Below are 21,188 nucleotides of genomic sequence, written 5' to 3'. Positions count from 1 at the left end.
TGTCCCCTCAAAATAACTCAACACACAGCCATTAATGTCTAAACCGCTGGCAACAAAAGTGAGTACACCCCTAAGTGAAAATGTCCAAACTGGGCCCAAAGTGTCAATATTTTGTGTGGCCACCATTATTCCATAATTCCAGCACTGCCTTAACTGTCTTGGGCATGGAGTTCACCAGAGCTCCACAGGTTGCCACTGGAGTCCTCTTCCACTCCTCCATGACGACATCACGGAGCTGGTGGATGTTAGAGACCTTGTGCTCCTCCACCTTCCGTTTGAGGATGCCCCACAGATGCTCAATAGGGTTTAGGTCTGGAGACATGCTTGGCCAGTCCATCACCTTCACCATCAGCTTCTTTAGCATGGCAAAAGTCATTATCATGCTGGAATACTGCCCTGCGGCCCAGTCACCGAAGGTAGGGGATCATGCTCTGCTTCAGTATGTCACAGTACATATTGGCATTCATGGTTCCCTCAATGAACTGTAGCTCCCCAGTGCCGGCAGGACTCATGCAGCCCCAGACCATGACACTCCCACCACCAGGCTTGACTGTAGGCAAGACACACTTGTCTTTGTACTCCTCACCTGGTTGCTGCCACGCATGCTTAACACCATCTGAACCAAATAAGTTTATCTTGGTCTCATCAGACAACAGGACATGGTTCCAGTAATCCATGTCCTTAGTCTGCTTGTCTTCAGCAAACTGTTTGCGGGCTTTCTTGTGCATCATCTTTAGAAGAGGCTTCCTTCTGGGACGACAGCCATGCAGACCAATTTGATGCAGTGTGCGGCGTATGGTCTGAGCACTGACAGGCTGACCCCCCACCCCTTCAACCTCTGCAGCAATGCAGGCAGCACTCATACGTCTATTTCCCAAAGACAACCTCTGGATATGACGCTGAGCACGTGCACTGAACTTCTTTGGTCGACCATGGCGAGGCCTGTTCTGAGTGGAAGCTGTCCTGTTAAACTGCTGTATGGTCTTTGCCACTGTGCTGCAGCTCAGGGTCTTGGCAATCTTCTTATAGCCTAGGCCATCTTTATGTAGAGCAACAATTCTTTTTTTCAGATGCTCAGAGAGTTCTTTACCATGAGGTGCCATGTTAAACTTCCAGTGACCAGTATGAAGGAGTGTGAGAGCGATGACACCAAATTTAACACACCTGCTTCCCATTCACACCTGAGACCTTGTAACACTAACAAGTCACATGACATCGGGAAGGGAAAATGGCTAATTGGGCCCAATTTGGACATTTTCACTTAGGGGTGTACTCACTTTTGTTGCCAGCAGTTTAGCCATTAATGGCTGTGTTTTGAGTGGACAGCAAATTTACACTGTTACACAAGCTGTACACTCACTACTTTACATTGTAGCAAAGTGTCATTTCTTCAGTGTTGTCACATGAAAAGATATAATCAAATATTTACAAAAATGTGAGGGGTGTACTCACTTTTGTGAGATACTGTATATATTACACTGAAAACAGACGGACATTAACCGCTACCCTACTGCATATCGACACGTCTCTATCACATTTCCTTTTCATTTTATGATTCTGTTTCTGATTGTCTGGAGAGGGTGAAATACCTCAACTCTGTGCAACAAAGTATTACATCTATGATTACTTTAAAATAACTCGTTGGGCTGAAAGATTTTATCTTGGATTTTGCTGGCCAGGATCTTATCTGATCCAACCAGGACTCACTTGTTTCATATGAGGGAGGGGCTTCTCCAGCCCTTTGTCTTTCTCTTTGCCCAAATCCTTCAACATCTGCTTCAGCTGCTCTTCATAGCTTTTCCCCTCTCCTGAAAAACAATTGCAAATCCAAAACGTTTTAATCCAAATCCTCATAAGGTTTCCCATGGTAATTGTCATTTATTTGAATTTGATTGGGTGAAGAGTTCCATGCCTTTTGCTTCTCCTTTGGGAAGCCTTTAAAATTCAAATTGTTGTTTTTTCAAGTAAACAGACACAGAGGAGTGATAAAGCAGGATATAAGGCAGCAGTGCCAATTCCAGACCTGGAAGTCAGGCACAGTTCAGTAATTTCTCTGCTCCAACACAAATCCACAGGACTGTAAAGAGCTCTAGGATTTGTGTGAAGTACCAAGAACGGCTCTGTATGTTCATGTTGTTCAATATGCAGACTATGTTTTACTTAGTCACAACTTTCTGCATTCTATTGAAAACTGAACTCCTTTTCACTATGATCTGCGTGAGCTGTGAAAGCTCAATGACGAGATGCTAATTCCTACAGCGAGGGCCACAGAGCAGTCATAATGGGAATTAAAATAAGATTTCACACCAGAACTAAAGTGGAATTTTTTTTTTGTAAAACCCAGATATAAATTGAGCATTTACTGGTTTATTTATACAGTAAATATTATTCATTAACATCCCCATTTAAATATTGAATTCTGACAAATTTTAATATACCTTCAGACAAATATGAACCCTTGAGTTAATAAACATTATTTTGGGGGAGAGAGAAAAAAAACTGTCCAAATCATCCTCTTTTCCAGGAAACTGTCTATTATACCAGAATGTTTACAACTCAACATTTACTACTGAAGGTCACTGTGGTTTATTTTTTTCTTTAAATCAAATGTTACTTAATGTTCAGTACCATTGGGCAGGTTGACGCAGAGAGGTCTGGTGGTGGAAAGGATGGGAGCCTTCATAGGAGAAGGATTGCCTTCGTTCTCAGTCAGGGCTAAAGGCAACAAAGAACAATGGATGAAAAAAAATGTGTTTGCGGTTTTAAGGGCTTTCATTATAAAACAAAAAGAATTTAGATTATTAAAATCATCTAACACACTACATTTCTAGTGGGTTCAGTCAATATTTTTGTTTATCTTTTATATGAAACTGAGGGTGTACTAACACTAGGCGATCTGTACCATACCCGAGCATGTTTGACCCCTAAAGTCTAGTTCTTTTGACTAGTGTGATCGCTCGTAACGTGCCCGGGCAAAGTACACTGAACGTTCAGTTGGACTCAGGCATGATCCGCATCTACTGTGATCGCTAACTGTAGCCGAGCATGGAACTTTTCAATTCATTCGAGATTATTTGACTTTATAACGGGTCTGGTTCTCACCTTATTGATGAACGGGAATTGGGGGGGGGGGGCAGGAAAGCTGCAAATTCCTCTCTCAATGTCAGTTGCCACAGTAAAAATCTTCTGATTCGTGCCCCACGATTAAGTCAAAATCGCTGCTCTGCATAAATGACGAATCTATTAGGTATGTGAGAGGGCCGTGTGTCAACGCACCACAAACGACTCCAAATAAGCACCAAAGTAAGTAACGGTACAACGATGGAGTCCATTAGTTAGTCAGTTACAGTTATATTTATATAGCGCATTTCTAGAAACTCAAAGCGCTTTACACAGTATGGGCGGGGTTGGGGGGGGGTATTTGTGGGGGAATCTCCTCAACCACCACTAGTGTATAGCATCCACCTGGATGATGTGACGGCAGCCATAGTGCACCAGAACACGCACCATACACCAGCTATTAGTGGAGAGGAGAGAGAGCCAATTCAGAGATGGGGATTATTAGGGGGCCATGATAGAGAAGGGCCAATGGGGGCCATTGTGCTTGTCCTATGACGCAAGTGTGCTCAGGCCCGGAATGGTAAGTGCAGCGTGAGTGCAAGACAGCAGGGGAATGGGGAGGGGGGATAAAAGTGCTTGGGCATGGTACAAAGCAAACGGGCCTAGTGTGAGTACACCCTGAGAAATATGATTTGAAAAGGGTTGTATTTATCTTGGTAATTTACTGTATTTATGTTAAATTAATTTATATTAGTAAAGGTTGTTTGATGTACAGCTGGCATCAGTGCTAGCTTTTACATTTATCGAGTGATTAAACTCACCAGGTGGAATGTGAAGACGGTAGAGAAGCCTGACTTTCTCATTCAGCTCTTCACAGTACAGGGTGTCTACATACACACGGGGGGGGGGGGGGGGGGGGGGAAGAGAGAATTCTGTTTATCACAATAGTCTTCATTTTCTCAGTCACACGAAGAAAGAAAAAGACAGCATCTTTGGAATAAGGAATAAAACATGCTGTTATAGGAACATAAGCAGTGATGGAATGTATTTACATTTCACACACACAAACATACACACGCACCAATCCAGCGGGTGAACTGGCTGAATGTGATATGGTTTTGTCCATCTGGGTCCAGCAGGTTGAAGGTTCTCTGTGCCATTGTATCCATGTGTGATCCACACTGCCAAGGCATCAACAGCTGGTAGAGGCTCTTAAACTGGGCTCGGTCCACTTGGTATTGTTCAGGAGAGGCAGAACACACTCCGTCTCCCCAGTACAGGTTAATGAAATGTTCCGTCTTTTAACAAACACACACACACAGGGTCCATTTATTACAAGTGCTTTTTTCATACAGGAAACAGGCAAACAGTAATTAATTACCAGGCAATATCAGACACACCTTAAAGAGGTCGTAGAGTTCTGACAGATCCTCCTGAGAGAGAGAGACACCAGGCAAGACAAGCCGCAGCTACAGAAACACACAACATACTGTATGTAACTAGCAAATACAGTGCACTCCACTAATATTGGCACCCTTGGTAGATATGAGTAAAGAAGGCCATGAAAAATTGTCTTTATTGTATGATATTAATGAGAGCAGAGTATTTTTGTGATTTTTTAAACAAAAGATCAAAAAGTTAAACAATAAAGACAATATTTCACAGACTTCTTTGCTCATATTTACCAAGGGTGCCAATATTAGTGGAGGGCCCTGTATGTTGATCAACAATAAAGTGCAAAGTCTGTTCCTGACACAGCTCATTTGCATTTAGTGACACTCACAAAACTCCATAAAAGATCAAGGGCACAGACCACTGGGAGCATGAAATGAACAATAAGAGTAAAGGAATTTTGACTCACTACTATGCCAATACAAATATGTACTCACATTTAATAATAATAATAATAATAATAATAATAATAATAAGCATGTTCTAATAACTCTATATGGTTTTTAAAATAAATTTTTCTTAAAAAATCTAAAATTGCATTTGACTTTGTTTAAAATTTCTTCCAGAGTGTTGACTGAATAAAAAAGGTTTCTCAAGGGATTAAGACCAGTACAGTCTAATAAAACATATAATGGATTCTGGCAAAAAGTACATGTTGGTGAGTCTTCTCCTAATATTAAAAACTTGTGAGTCATCCTGGAGTGAACTATTCGACAGCAAGTGTACACGATCTGGTCCTATTTGAAAACAAAAACGTTTCTTTTGCCAACAGTAGGACTGATTTGATGGAGTTTATTCATGGTGCATTGGTCTCACTCAGTTTGCCATTTATTGTTAATGTATCAATTTATTATGGGGTTTAGGTTAGGCCAGTATTGGACACTTTTTGAAATCCGCTGATAATGCTTCTTTTGCAGCAGTGTCTGATTCTCCATTTCCCAGGATTCCACAGTGTTCAGGTACTCAGCAGAAGTAGATATAAAAATTTTGGTCCTCCAGATCCAGCAATTTGCAAAGAATCTTTACAAGCGTTGGGTGATCATGTTTTAAGGATGACATTGCTTGAAGACATGATTTTGAATCTGTAGTTATCAGAAAGTTTTTCTGCTGCATAGTTTTTATGAAGTCCAGTGCTAAGACAAAAGCGTTTGCCTCTGCTATAAAAACTGAGCTGTGGTTGGGGATGGATATTCCTTTTTTTTGGTGATTGATCACGAATGCAGATGATACATGATCTTCAGATTATAGGGGTATGTGATGGATATATTTTTCTAATGTAGAGGAGTTGTTGTTGAAAGTCATTTGGGTGGGTTTCAGATTTTTTGTTTCTTGTTAGGTCGGAAATTATATTTGGTTTTTTAAAGTTCCAGGGGGGTATTATACAGAAGTGTATCTGTTCCAGTATGCTCATATCTACTTTGAGATTTTATAAATGTGGTTTGCTCTGTAATTCAAAAAGTTGGATAGGTCTTGGTATAACTATACAACTATGGATTCTCTGTTCAATGTTATTCATGTTTTTGCCTCTGTAGCAAATGGCAGTCATCCACATAAAGACTGCAGTGGATATCCGGTCCTGATGGCTTTTGCGATGCCGTTGATTTTGATACTAAAAACTGTAACTGATAAAATGCTTCCTTGTGGTACTCCTAGTTTTGGGTCAGAAAGGGTATTAGCTACTCTGACTTTAAAATGTCTCTTTGATTAAAAAAAATGCAATAAAAATGGGTAAGTGTCCTCTAAAACAGGGGTTCCCAAACTTTTCCAGGGCAAGGCCCCCCAAATGGCATTAACATTTGACGGAGGCCCCCCTTTTGCAAGATGTCTTTAAAACACATTAAAAATACAGACTTCTGAATATATCCGCCTTTTTTATTAATAGTTACATCTTTACATTACATTAGGAATTGATCGTGTGTGTGTGTGTGGTTGTCTGAGAGTGAGAAAGAGAAAACATACTAGTGGGAGGGATGGGCATACCAAATTGTTCAGGCCCCCCGGGCGCCCCCTGGCGGCCCCCACTTTGAAAACCACTGCTCTAAAATCAAGTTGATATAAATTCTTTAAAATACCAAACTTCCAAGTGGCATCATAAGCTTTCTCAAAGTCAAAAAAGATGGCCACTGCATGTTCTTTTCTGATGAAAGACTCTTGTATGCACAGTACCTCACAAAAGTGAGTACACCCCTCACATTTTTATAAATATTTGATTATATCTTTTCATGTGACAACACTGAAGAAATGACACTTTGCTACAATGTAGTGAGTTTACAGCTTGAATAACAGTGTAAATTTGCTGTCCCCTCAAAATAACTCAACACACAGACATTAATGTCTAAACCACTGGCAACAAAAGTGAGCACACCCCTAAGTGAAAATGTCCAAATTGGGCCCAATTAGCCATTTTCCATCCCCGATGTCATGTGACTTGTTAGTGTTACAAGGTATCAGGTGTGAATGGGCAGGTGTGTTAAATTTGGTGTCATTGCTCTCACACTCCCTCATACTGGTTACTGGAAGTTCAACATGGCACCTCATGGCAAAGAACTCTCTGAGGATCTGAAAAAAAAAAAAGAATTGTTGCACTACATAAAGATGGCCTAGAAGAAGATGTCATGTTACCCTAGAAGAAGATTGCCAAGACCCTGACACTGAGCTGCAGCACGGTGGCCAAGACCATACAGCGGTTTAACAAGACAGGTTCCACTCAGAACAGGCCTCGCCATGGTCGACCAAAGAAGTTGACTGCACGTGCTCAGCATCATATCCAGAGGTCGTCTTTGGGAAACAGACGTATGAGTGCTGCCAGCATTGCTGCAGAGGTTGAAGGGGTGGGGGGTCAACCTGTTAGTGCTCAGACCATACGCCGCACACTGCATCAAATTGGTCTGCATGGCTGTCATCCCAGAAGGAAGCCTCTTCTAAAGATGATGCACAAGAAATCGCGCAAACAGTTTGCTGAAGACAGGCAGACTAAGGACATGGATTACTGGAACCATGTCCTGTTGTCTGATGAGACCAAGATAAACTTATTTGGTTCAGATGGTGTCAAACACGTGTGGCGGCAACCAGGTGAGGAGTACAAAGACAAGTGTGACTACGTTTACATGGACAGCAGTAATCTAATTATTGACCTTAATGTGAGTAAGATAATAATGTGATTAAGGTGTTTACATGAGTCGCTTGTAGAATACTCCTGTCATGTTCCCGTTTTACATGTTTTAGAACATAATTAGATTAACAGCCCGCATCATTACGTCACCACGCCACGCGACATCCCTCCAGAATTTCACGTATCAACATACAGTTCGTCTTCGTTATGGTACCGTATACAGTTTTGGGTGTTTTTATTTATTTTTTTTTTACGAACGCTTTAAGTGCAGTTAATTATATGTCATGCGCTACGTGCTAATAGACAACTGCTTGAAGCGGTGGGTGTGTCCCAAATCACGTAGTTACTGTCTATATAGTAGCAGAGATACATGTATTTTTCCCCACTACAGGCCTATAGTAGGAAAGTATGCGATTTGGGACACAGCCGAACTCTCTTGTTCGCCGTAAAACGTAAAACTGCCGTGTGTGATCGTGTCCTGTCGCAAAATGCGGTGAAAACTCCCACACGACGTTCATAATGTGATTAAGGTGTTTACATGTCACTACTACACGTCCATAATGCGACTAAAACAGGAGTACTCCACCTGTCTTAATTAGATTATTGCTTACTTCGATTATGACCTTAATTAGATTAAAGTAAGTAAAAATTGCTGTTTACATGGTAGTTTCTTAATTAGATTATGGTCTTAATCAGATTAAGAGTGGATTATTGTTGTCCATGTAAACGCAGCTTGTGTCTTGCCTACAGTCAAGCATGGTGGTGGGAGTGTCATGATCTGGGGCTGCATGAATGCTGCCGGAACTGGGAAGCTACAGTTCATTGAGGGAACCATGACTGCCAACATGTACTGTGACATACTGAAGCAGAGACTGAGCCGCAGGGCATTATTCCAGCATGATAACGACCCCAAACACACCCCCAAGACGACCACTGCCTTGCTAAAGAAGCTAAGGGTGAAGGTGATGGACTGGCCAAGCATGTCTCCAGACCTAAACCCTATTGAGCATCTGTGGGGCATCCTCAAACGGAAGGTGGAGGAGCACAAGGTCTCCAACATCCACCAGCTCCGTGATGTCGTCATGGAGGAGTGGAAGAGGACTCCAGTGGCAACCTGTGGAGCTCTGGTGAACTCCATGCCCAAGAGGGTTAAGGCAGTGCTGGAAAATAATGGTGGCCACACAAAATATTGACACTTTGGGCCCAATTTGGACATTTTCACTTAGGGGTGTACTCACTTTTGTTGCCAGCGGTTTAGACATTAATGGCTGTGTGTTGAGTTATTTTGAGGGGACTGCAAATTTACACTGTTACACAAGCTGTACACTCACTACTTTACATTGTAGCAAAGTGTCATTTCTTCAGTGTTGTCACATTAAAAGATATAATCACATATTTACAAAAATGTGAGGGGTGTACTCACTTTTGTGAGATACTGTAGCTTTCAAGGCTGATGAAGTGATCAACAGTACTTTCTTCCTTTTCTGAAGCCACACTGAACTTTATTTAAGAGATGCTGCGATTCCAGGCTCCATACTAGATGTTCATTAACCTTTCTCTCCATGGTTTTGTATATGCAACTTGTCAGGGCTATTAGGTGGTAATTGTTTGAGTCATTATGATCTTTTCCTGCTTTTGGGATGGGAATGATTATTGCTTCTTTCCAAAAGAATGTAATATTCCCAGATATCCAAATCAAGTAAAAAAGTTTGAGCAGTAAAGATAGGACAATGTAGCATGTCCTAATAATTGAATGATTAGTTTTATTTGTCTTAACTTGTGTTTTTGATTTTCTTTATTTTTCAGTTTATTTAATTAATGCAGTCCCTGACCTACTGAACTAGCATTAGGAAGTGTTTTTTATAGAGTACAGTAAATCACTCTGGATGAGGGCATCTGCTAAATGCTGTAAACGTAAACTCAACAGTATATTCCATATATAAAAGTGCAGTAATCCATGCAAGTTATATAATTTGAAGTCGATCAAGTCGAGGATTACATTTGTTAGTCTTCTTATGCATATATTTACACACACTCAGAAGCATGAGTAAGATGTTTTTCTGAAATTACAGGATTTTCATGAATATCACATTTTTCCATTCATAATGAACGATTTCCACATAAATCTGTTCGTTCCAGCTTGATGAATGAGGCCCAGTGTGTATTCCATCACAATTGATGTGCCAAAAATGATCTGTATGTTAACCGAGTGATAGCCTGATGTGAATGCCACAAAAGTGAGTGATTTAATGCATAATCTATTCCCCAATTTACAATTACAAGACCTGTGTTGGTGTGAAAATTGCTCATTTCTCTTGTTTTATTCCACTGGCATAATGGAAACATAATGTACTGAGTGATAAAAATGCAAGGTGCTGGCAGAGATCAAATCAAATTTCACATGACAAATTCCATTCACTCTGCTTCCCTGCGCAATGCTGTGTGTGTGTGTGCACACCAAATCTTCAAACAAGGTGAGATCAGTCATTGTCTGCGCCATCCCAGTCAGTCTATACATGTGCCTTTGATATGCTTTTACTTCACATTTCATCTGTGTTACTGCTCTGCACCTTGCTGTGGGCACCGGCGTTAGGAATTACTGAATAAGTGAAATGAGAGCTCATCATAATCAGTTTACCTATGATTAAAGAAGATTTTGATTCCTACATGTTCCATATTTTCATATGTGCCAATAAATAGGGGTGTGTCTCACACTCCAGAGTAGCGATGTGCCTTTTGCCTAATTTGAATATTGGAATATGTGAATGGATATTGGGTGACAGTGGGTGTCTTTAATGTGTGGTAATCAAGTATTATTTTTCCAATGCAATTAACTTTTCTTTTTGTTGGTGGCGATGCATCGGTTTGTGTATTTGAAGCATGCACTAATGAATAAAACACCGAGGACATGCAGTTATAGGAAAATAATCAACAATCAACAGATTAATTTCCAATAACAGCAACGATTGTATGTTTTGGTTAAATAAAAATACTTTTCTGAATCTATTTATTATTAGATTAGATCACGTATTAGAACAAGTACATTAATATAAACCTGTGATTCGTCTCCTAATACTGTCAGGATGGCAGGAAATAGAAAATGAACAAACACCACCGGACCAATCAGATTAGAGAATTCAACAGCACTGTAGTATAAAACCTAATAAGAGACAGGGATATTGAACATACATCAAAAGCTTTACTGAATATAAATATTTGAATACTGGCTCCTCAAATGTTTTTTTTTTTTTTTTTTTAAATATGGTACATAATGTGTGTGTGTGTCTGTCTCACTGTGTTCTCTTTAGAGGTGTCCTCATGGGCCTGCAGAACTTGGATTCTGTGTCTTGATCTCATCCTTTCCAGCTGCTTTACCGTCAAGTCCCCAAATTTCTACACACACACACACACACACACACACACACACACACACACACACACAAAAACCTGATAAACATTAAATACATAAAACAGGTTTAAAAATGTTTTTTTTAAAAAAATAGATGTTAATTTATGGTTGGTACCACACACACACACACCTCATACGCATCATTGATGAGAGCACTGATTGGTGTGTGTCCTGCAGGCCCCATCTCCTCGGAACTCACACACGACCCCTCGTCGTCTCGGACATGCTCCAGGAAACTAAACACACACACACACACACACACACACACACACACACACACACAAAAAACAGTTCAAATCTGTGATGTGTGAGGTCAGTAAAAACATTAAATAATATTCTTTTAAATTATATATACATCTTCATGTTATGGAAAAATACTGTACTAAAATATACTGTGATATTGAGGAAATTAATATTTTATGTATTTTATTTAATAAATATTTTATCTGCTCTATTATCTAAACTGAACCCTTACATTCTAAACTTAACATTAAAGGTGTAATATACAAAAAAAAAAAATACAGGTCCACGTTGGATTACTTGGTAGTGGTTCCATTACATAAATATAGACTTGCTCCCATATTTACAGTAAAAAAAAAAAATCATAACTATGTGCAATGTATCAATGTTGATCTAGAGAACGATTAAAAAAAAAGATACATCACACTATCTCTAGAGCGTACTGAGAGCCCAGAAAGCTTAAAGAGCAAGTATACGCCAATCAGTCCTAACATTAAAACCACCTGCCTAATATTGTGCAGGTCCCCCTTGTACCGCCAAAACAGCTCTGACCCGTCGAGGCGTGAACTCCACAAGACCTCTGAAGATGTGCTTTGGTATCTGGCACCAAGACGTTAACAGCAAATCCTTTAAGTCACATCCCACAGATGCTCGATTGGATTGAGATCTGGGGAATTTGGAGGCTGAGTCAACAAATTGAACTCTTTGTCATGTTACTCAAACCATTCCTGAATAATTTTTGCTGTGTGGCAGGACACAGTCTTCTGCTGAAAGAAACCACTGCCACTAGGGAATACCATTGCCATGAAGGGGTGTACTTGTAGGTCTGCAATGTAGGTAGGTGCCTTCTTCCTATAGTGCATTCTGGTGCCATCTCTTCACCAGGTAAGTGATGCACACGCACCCGACTGTCCACATTAGCTCCCCACGCACATCAATGAGCCTTGGGTGCCCAGGACAGTGTCGCTGGTTCATCGGTTGTCCTTCCTTGGACCACATTTGGTAGGTCTAACCACTGCATACCAGGAACAGCCCCATAAGAGCTGCCGTTTTGGAGATGCTCTGACCCAGTCATCTAGCCATCACAATTTGGCCCTTGTTAAAGTCTCTCAGATCCTTATGCTTGCCCATTTTTTCTGCTTCCAACACGTCAACTTCAAGAACTGACTGTTCACTCGCTGCCTAATATATCCTACCCCTTGACAGGTGCCATTGTAACAAGATAATCAATGTTATTCACGTCACTTGTCCATGGTTTTAATTTTATGGCTGATCGGTGTATTACTTAGAGTAATTTTGTAAATAAATCTGTGTGTGTGAGTGAGAGAGAGAGTGAGAGAGAGAGAGCGCAAGATCTTGTTTGGATTGGTTAGAGGGCTTAAGTAATGAGACCAAGGTAACGATATATTGTATATACTGTACTTAAAGTTTCCCAAAACAAATCTATCAGAATGTGTGTGTGTGTGTGTGTGTGTGTGTGTGTGTGTGTGTGTACCTGGTCAGTATCATCAGAGACTGACCATCGTCAGTGCTAGCACAAATTTCATCGACATTAGCATCGAGCACAGCAAGGCCCAGCTGGAAAATGATTTTGACACCATGGCAGAAGAAGCAGTCAAGGATGCGCAGGCCGGTACGGAATGGAACAGCGCTGAGGAATAGAGCAAGAAACCAGGAGAGCGAGAGCGATGAAAGAGCGGTAAGGTCTGGAACGCGCTCGGCCAGGTGGGGCAATCGCTCACGGATCAGCTCCTCAAACACAGAACGGTCCACCTGAGCACCTGAGAGAGAGAGAGAGCGAGAGAGAGAGAGGAGAGAGAAATAAACATCTTAATTACTTGCTCTTTTATAATGAACCACGTGCCACATTTCTGTACGATTACCCCTACTTTTGCCACCAAATTAAATTGAATTAGATGCACATAATCTTACACACACGGATTTATCTCACTACGTTTGGTTCTTTTTTTTTTTTTTTTAATAAAAGCTGCAGTTAAAATAAAAGCAGTTTACCTCATCACCACCTCACACCCCAACAAATACAAGGCACAACATTTGCAGATAAACACACAACCGTGCAACACTGTAGTGGCAACGCTGAGCAAAACCACAAATTGATCAGCTCTGCTATAAATACCACAACCACTGTGCTTTTCAGATGTACACACTCACACACACTCACCAATGACTCTGCGGTTGAAATAATCAGGCAGCATTCTCTCACACACTGTGACCAGCAGCCAGAATGCTTCTTCCTCTCTCGTGTAGAGCAGCAACACTGATGCTAAGATGTTCATAGACTGGACGCACAAGCACATGAGGTCAAATACATTAGAAGCAGAGATCTGAACACGGTTTCTGATGGAGTCATGTTTCAATATTACAATTACAATGTTTTCTTTTAATCACAGTGGAGGCAACCTTCAATTCATGCAATGCGTACAACAACTGGAGAGCATCTACAAAGAGTGGGAGGACAGACTATATACTGTCACGATATACAGTGCATCTGGAAAGTATTCACAGAGCTTCACTTTTTCCACATTTTGTTATGTTACAGCCTTATTCCAGAGTGGATTAAATTCCTTATTTTCCTCAAAATTCTACAAACAATACCCCATAATGACAACATGAAAGAAGTTTGTTTGAAATCTTTGCAAATTTATTAAAAATAAAAAAAGCACATGTACATAAGTATTCACACCCTTTGCCATGACACTCACTCAAAATTGAGCTCAGGTGCATCCTGTTTCCACTGATCATCCTTGAGATGTTTCTACAACTTGATTGGAGTCCACCTGTGGTAAATTCAGTTGATTGGACATGATTTGAAAAGGCACACATCTATCTATATAAGGTCCCACAGTTAACAACGCATGTCAGAGCACAAACCAAGCCATGAAGTCCAAGGAATTGTCCGTAGACCTCCGAGACAGGATTGTATCGAGGCACAGATCTGGGGAAGGGTACAGAAACATTTCTGCAGCACTGAAGGTCCCAATGAGCACAGTGGTCTCCATCATCCATAAATGGAGGAAGTTTGGAACCAGCAGGACTCTTCCTAGAGCTGGCCGCCCGGCCAAACTGAGCGATCGGGGGAGAAGGGCCTTAGTCAGGGAGGTGACCAAAAACCCGATGGTCACTCTGACAGAGCTCCAGCGTATCTCTGTGGAGAGAGGAAAACCTTCTAGAAGAACAATCATCTCTGCAGCACTCCACCAATCAGGCCTGTATGGTAGAGTGGCCAGACGGAAGCCACTCCTCAGTAAAAGGCACATGACAGCCCACCTGGAGTTTGCCAAAAGGCACCTGAAGGACTCTCAGACCAAGACCAAGACAAAGATTGAACTCTTTGGCCTGATTGGCAAGCGTCATGTCTGGAGGAAACCAGGCACCACTTCATCACCTGGCCAATACCATCCCTACAGTGAAGCATGGTGGTGGGAGCATCATGCTGTGGGGATGTTTTTCAGCGGCAGGAACTGGGAAACTAGTCAGGATCGAGGGAAAGATGAATGCAGCAATGTACAGAGACATCCTTGATAAAAACCTGCTCCAGAACGCTCTGGACCTCAGATTGGGGCGAAGGTTCATCTTCCGACACGACAACGACCCTAAGCACACAGCCAAGATAACAAAGGAGTGGCTACAGGACAACTCTGTGAATGTCCTTGAGTGGCCCAGCCAGAGCCCAGACTTGAACCCGATTGAACATCACTGGAGAGATCTGAAAATGGCTGTGCACCGACGCTCCCCATCCAACCTGATGGAGCTTGAGAGGTCCTGCAAAGAAGAATGGGAGAAACTGCCCAAAAATAGGTGTGCCAAGCTTGTAGCATCATACTCAAAAAGACTTGAGGCTGTAATTGGTGCCAAAGGTGCTTCAACAAAGTATTGAGCAAAGGCTGTGAATGCTTTTTTTTGTTTTTTTATTTTGAATAAATTTGCAAAGATTTCAAACAAACTTCTTTGACGTTGTCATTATGGGGTAGTGTTTGTAGAATTTTAGGAAAATAATGAATTTAATCCATTTTGGAATAAGGCTGCAACATAACAAAATGTGGAAAAAGTGCAGCGCTGTGAATACTTTCCGGATGCACTGTACAACAAGAAAGGTGAAAAATCACTGCAGCATGTCTTTCTTGTCTGAGACAAGCAAAGTGCTACCATTTCTTACCATAGAAAACATCCTCATAGATATTTTATATTATATTTTCCATTCAATAAATCCAGGAGAAGCACAGACAGTGAAACAAGGACATCAGAGGATAGCAGAGCGAAATAAACAACCACCAGACAGATCTGTTCAGGAGTCTAATGGCCTTTGGGAATTAACTGTTCATGAATCTATTAGACTTTCCCCAGATATTCTTTCAGATTCGGCAGGCTTTCGTTATACACTGATTGAACAGATAACCAGAGCCAGACATTCACTTCAGTCAGTGGAAGTAATATCCATCTTGGCTTGAACTGACAAATGGAAAAGAAAAAAGCCAGTGGAAGGACTGTGTATGTATTTGTGTGCGTGTGTGTGTATTAGCATTCTTGTGTACCTGGCAGTACCCGATGCCTGGGTTGCGGAAGGCATAGGCGTTGAGTACGCGACGCAGCGCTGCGATGCCTGTCTCGCTCTGAAACGCAGTGTGTTCAGGCAACGAACGCCGCAGGTCTCTCTCGATCTCGTCACTCGTCTGCTCGTTTGTCCTCTCCTCCAGCAAATCAGAGTAAGAACGTGAGTGGGTGTTCATAGAGGACCGTGCATCTGGAACACACAGACACACACACAGACACACACACAGACACACACACAGGCGGACACACAGGCGGACACACAGGCGGACACACAGGCGGACACACAGGCGGACACACAGGCGGACACACACACACAGGCGGACACACACACACAGGCGGACACACACACACACAGACACACCTTTGTTTATTACTTCTCATCTGTCTCTTTCGATTTCCTATCTCTTTCACACACAATTTTTACTGGTCTAGCTCTCTTACCTGAAAAGGTGAGCCACATCTCTCCACGCAGAGACTCTGGGATGCCCGCAGCCACCAATTTTTGTGTTTTTTCAGTGTGGAACATGTGAACACCGCGTCCGAACTCTTCAAAGTGCTCGTCCCACAGCTAAAACACACACACACACACACACACACACACACACACACAACACACAAGCAGCTGGATTAGAGAACAAGTATGGATGCTGACACTAAAGGTCACACGGGTGGCAGAAGAGTGTCCTAATGCACTTTATAAGAAAGGAACATGCAGGAGAGAGTTCACTGGAGCAGTGAAAAGTTCCAGAGAGGTGCTAGTTGATGTGGCTAATGCTCACGTTACAATTATTTCTTTTCTTTTTTTAAGTAAAATGTTTTGCAACGGAAAACATTTCAAACATTAATTATAACTAAAAGTATAATGCACAAGTCCCTTGGCAAATGGCAGCATCTGATACTCACGCGCCTGCGTTCGGAAGATTCTAATTGGCTGGTCTGGAATGTTGTGATTAACGCTTCCTCGAGAATAACGGGATGGAGCGTGTCGTCCGTGTCATAGCAAAATGTGTAATAAGGGGTGGAGGAAATCTACACACACAAACGCACAATTAGACTTATTTAAAAAAAAAGTCTTTTTTTTTCACATTTGTTGCACAACAGGATTAAATGATCTACATTGCTCTACAATACCAGAGTCCTTTTGCGGTCGCTGTGCCAGTGCAACACTTGGAGACAGGTGTTCAGATTGTCCACCAACTGGTCTCGTTGCGTCACTTCGATCAGCTGGAAAGCCCGCTTCGAACGCACGCTGATGATCACAGGGTTTGGCAGAACACCAGTACTTTCTGCTTTCTCCACAGACTGCACCTGGTAGCACATTGTAACACCTGTTACAAGCCCTTACACCTGCAGCCCTTCTAACACACATGGATATTAGAAGGAATAAAACAATTCGGGTCATACTGTTATAGGAAACTTATCAATGACAGGGTGAGCATTTTCCAATACTGTTTTATTTCTTTTATAACAGTAACTATGTTGTGGAACACCCACGATTTCCTGTTCTCACTTTCGTCTAAGCAGCTATAAACAGCCATTCGTTCACCAGACTTTTTTTTTTTTTTCTTCTCTTGAGAAGTTAACCAGGAAAAAAATATACAGCTTGTCATGTTACTGAGTAACCAGAAAGTGTAAACTCTTCTGCCCTGAAGACTTTCCTGTGTACACTGGAGACTCCTTCCACAAACATTACACAAACGTCTCCTCACAGAAAACTTCACCGCATCAACAATTAGACCAATAAAATCACATATTCTTAATTATTAGTTTATAATAGTTTACGAGTGAATGAGCTGTTACTATAGAAATGATAACATAGAATGAGCACGGTAATATAAACCACTTGTGTTACAGCTGGAACGTCCGAGCTGCTGCTGTTGAACGTTAATTAAAAACTTCTGGTCAATCCGAATCAGGAATTCAGCAGTGCTGTGATCCATGCAAATACATTATATAAATGCCACAGTGAGGGTCCAAATCTTTAAATCTTCTTCAAAAGTGTAGAAAAAAGTTATATTGTCCATATTTTCAAATAAAGACTTGTCTGTACCTCGGCGAGCGGGATGAGGAGGGTGCAGTGTCCCTCCTGAAGGCTGCTGAAGGCCATGTAATTTTCCGTAACATAGAGATTCCCAGCCGTGTGACATCGGGCATGAGGCGTCCAAGCTGCACATCGCATCACTTCTTTTAGCGTCTCAGAACGCGGGAGGCCGAAGAGTGACAGAACGTACTGGCGCAGGGCCTGCTGCTCCAGTGCCCTAATACATACACACACACACACACACACACACACACACACACACACACACACACACACACACACATTTTATGGCCTAGATTAGTAAGCATGGCTTCACTGCAGCCATTTTATAAATACACATGTGGCACTTTCCACACATACTTCAACCACACATTGGCATACACACTCACTACTTCAAAGGAGGTATTTTTACTCTCTTTCTGTTTACTTATTTCTGTTCCTTATTCACCCTTTCTCTTCCTTATCTTTACATCCTTCCTTTCCTTTGGAGGAAGTGAAGCAAAAACAGAACCTCCACACTGAAGTTGCTTGCACAAGTATGTGTACACGTCTGATTAATGTCACATTTTGGCACTAAGAGAAACGTCTACATGTGGGTTTGTGTTACCGTTTAGTAATATTGGAATCCGGTTCCATTTTGCCATTATCAAACAGTCTTCGCAGTGCCATATCGCCCAGCTGAGTCATCACGGTCATCACTTCATCCACATCAAGAAACATGGAGAATTCACGCTGCTTTTGGCGCGTTCGGACTCGGATCGCGTCGTTGATGAGACCAAAGGTCGCACGCTCCAGAGCCGTGACTTCTGCCCACGGGATCAACAGCTTCACTGCACATGAAAGAAATGAAACGAAGTCTGGAACAAGTACCTCTCAAAGTTTCTTTTCGGATAACCATGAAGCCATGCATTTAAAATACAAATGTTATGATAACACAGTAAAATACAATAAAACATTAGAAACTTACTTTGATATAAGTATTCAATACTGGCACATGCCTAACCTGATTAGACACCCTGAGTCTGACGGTTCTGAAGGGTGGAATGTAAAAATAGGCCATTATTTAGACAAATATACCAATAGTCTATTATTTTGTTCAACCCCTGCATGTAAATGTATGTAAAGATATTCTGTATATGTTGCATATAAAGCTGCAACAACTCGTCGACATAATCGAGTACAATAGCAAAGCCGCTTGGGGAAGCAGCAGCGCTGCTACTATAGCACCACATAGCGTTGTGCACAAAACTGTTTTCAGGCCCAACACTGCTAAGACCGTGGGCAACGTCTTTGGTTAAACATTGGGGGGGGGAATTATACAGTAATTAAATGATTGTCCAGTCTGGCCTTATTTAACAGCCTATTCAAGTGCTGTATGAAGGAGCAGGTGCATCATGGACATTTGGACAGCTGGTATCTGATCACAAACTAAAATAATTTTGTTTCACTATGCCACGTACACTCATGTGAAAAAATAAGTACACCATATGGAAATTGTTGGCTTTTTTTTGACATATTTGGACAAACAAATATTTGATGATCTTTGAAACAGTGCCTATTAATAATGTGGATATACTTGAACAAAACCACAAGGAAAATTAGCTTTTACAATCATTTATTCAACAGAAATATCAGTTTGACCTCAAGCAGTTCGTCACCCCAGCAACTCACAAGGCCAGCAAACAGCTCGACCTCATCCTCACACGTAACTGCACCACAAAAATTTTTATTACTCCTCTCCACACCTCTGACCATTTCTTTATCCAGTTTTCAATTTCTCTCCCCTGTCTCCACCTTCTATCTCCTTTCGTCACAATCTTTGCTCTTTCCCCCCCCCCACACTTCTCCATTGTCCCAACCTCACTTCCCTCTGATAGCCCCCTCTCTTCATTGGACTTAAACACCACAACTTACATGCTATGTTCCACTCCAACATCTTCACTTGACGGCATCCGCCCCCTAACTTCAAGGCCAGCTCGCACATCACCCCCTAGCCCTTGGCTCTCAGAAGCTCTGCATAACAACCGGGCCAAGCTAAGGGAAGCTGAAATGAAATGGTGTAAATCTAATGATCCGACTGACCTAACCAATTACCAAACACTTCTCTCCTCTTTTTCCTATAGCATCTCCACTGCTAAAACCATATACTACCAGGAGCAGATTGGCAGCTCTCCCAACACACCTTTTCTTCTCTTTTCTGTCCCCCTCCGCCCCCTTCCCCTACCTCTTTCACTGTAGACGACTTTGCCACTTTCTTTTCCAACAAGGCTACATCAATCAGGAACCAGTTCTCAACCCCTGACATGCATAGACCGGCTCCTCCTCCATGTAACTCTCAACTGTCCTCCTTCTCTCCTCTCTCAGAGACTGATGTCTCAAAACTCCTCCTCTCTAGCCATCCCTAAACCTGTCCTCTTGACCCTATCCCTTCTCACCTTCTTCAGTCCATCTCTCCCACACCATTACCTGTACTCACACACATCTTTAACACATCCCTCTCTACTGGCACATACCCTACCTCATTTATGCAGGCCTGGATTACCGGGTTACAAAAAACGTCACTTAACCCTGTTGCAGTTGACAACTGCAGACCTGTTTCCCTCCTCCCTTTTCTTTCCAAATCTTTGAAAGAGCTGTTTTTAATCAACTCTCCATTTCACACAGAACAACCTCCAGGACACCAAGCAGTCTGGCTTCAAAAGCAATCACTCCACTGAGACCGCTCTGCTTTCCGTCACTGACTACGTTTACATGGACAGCATTAATCTAATTATTGACCTTACTCTCATTAAGATAATAATGAGATTAAGGTGTTTACATGAGTCGCTTTTAGAATACTCCTGTCATGTTCCCGTTTTACATGTTTTAGAACATAATTAGATTAACAGCCCGCGTCATTACGTCACCGCGCCACGCCGTCCGACGTCCCTCCAGAATTTCACGTATCAACATACAGTTCGTCTACGTTACGGTACCGTATACAGTTTTGGGTGTTTTTATTTTATTTTTTTACGAGCACTTTAAGTGCAGTTAATTATTTGTCATGCTATACGTACAAATAGACAACTGCTTGAAGCCGTGGGCTGCGTCCCAAATCGTGTAATTACCGTCTATATAGTAGCCAAGATACATGTATTTTTCCCCACTGCAGGCCTATAGTAGGCAAGTATGCGATTTGGGACGCGGCCGAACTCTCTTGTTCACCGTAAAACTGCAAAACTGCCGTGTGTGATCGTGTCCTGTTGCAAAATGCAGTGAAAACTCCCACACAACGTTCATAATGTGATTAAGGTGTTTACATG

At 41.8% G+C, this 21,188-nt stretch overlaps 1 protein-coding gene across 2 annotated transcripts in view; it reads right to left on the bottom strand.

Annotated features, from left to right (window-relative positions):
• LOC128608554 (TBC1 domain family member 8) overlaps positions 1–21,188 on the bottom strand; it is a 35,432-nt gene that overhangs the window by 3,288 nt on the left and 10,956 nt on the right. For both annotated transcript variants that reach the window (XM_053626360.1, XM_053626361.1), the window contains 15 exons: positions 18,494–18,716; positions 17,896–18,103; positions 16,977–17,153; positions 16,749–16,874; positions 16,287–16,413; positions 15,827–16,035; positions 13,456–13,573; positions 12,769–13,054; positions 11,164–11,269; positions 10,919–11,017; positions 4,461–4,529; positions 4,142–4,358; positions 3,882–3,947; positions 2,629–2,715; positions 1,708–1,808 (listed from right to left, as the gene is read on the bottom strand). In XM_053626360.1, the coding sequence (XP_053482335.1) occupies positions 1,708–1,808; positions 2,629–2,715; positions 3,882–3,947; positions 4,142–4,358; positions 4,461–4,529; positions 10,919–11,017; positions 11,164–11,269; positions 12,769–13,054; positions 13,456–13,573; positions 15,827–16,035; positions 16,287–16,413; positions 16,749–16,874; positions 16,977–17,153; positions 17,896–18,103; positions 18,494–18,716 (2,219 nt within the window). The remainder of the gene's footprint in view (positions 1–1,707; positions 1,809–2,628; positions 2,716–3,881; positions 3,948–4,141; positions 4,359–4,460; positions 4,530–10,918; positions 11,018–11,163; positions 11,270–12,768; positions 13,055–13,455; positions 13,574–15,826; positions 16,036–16,286; positions 16,414–16,748; positions 16,875–16,976; positions 17,154–17,895; positions 18,104–18,493; positions 18,717–21,188) is intronic.

This window comes from Ictalurus furcatus, chromosome 6 (assembly GCF_023375685.1).
Source record: "Ictalurus furcatus strain D&B chromosome 6, Billie_1.0, whole genome shotgun sequence".
NCBI lineage: Eukaryota > Metazoa > Chordata > Actinopteri > Siluriformes > Ictaluridae > Ictalurus > Ictalurus furcatus.
This window is presented reverse-complemented; position numbering and strand designations above follow the sequence as displayed.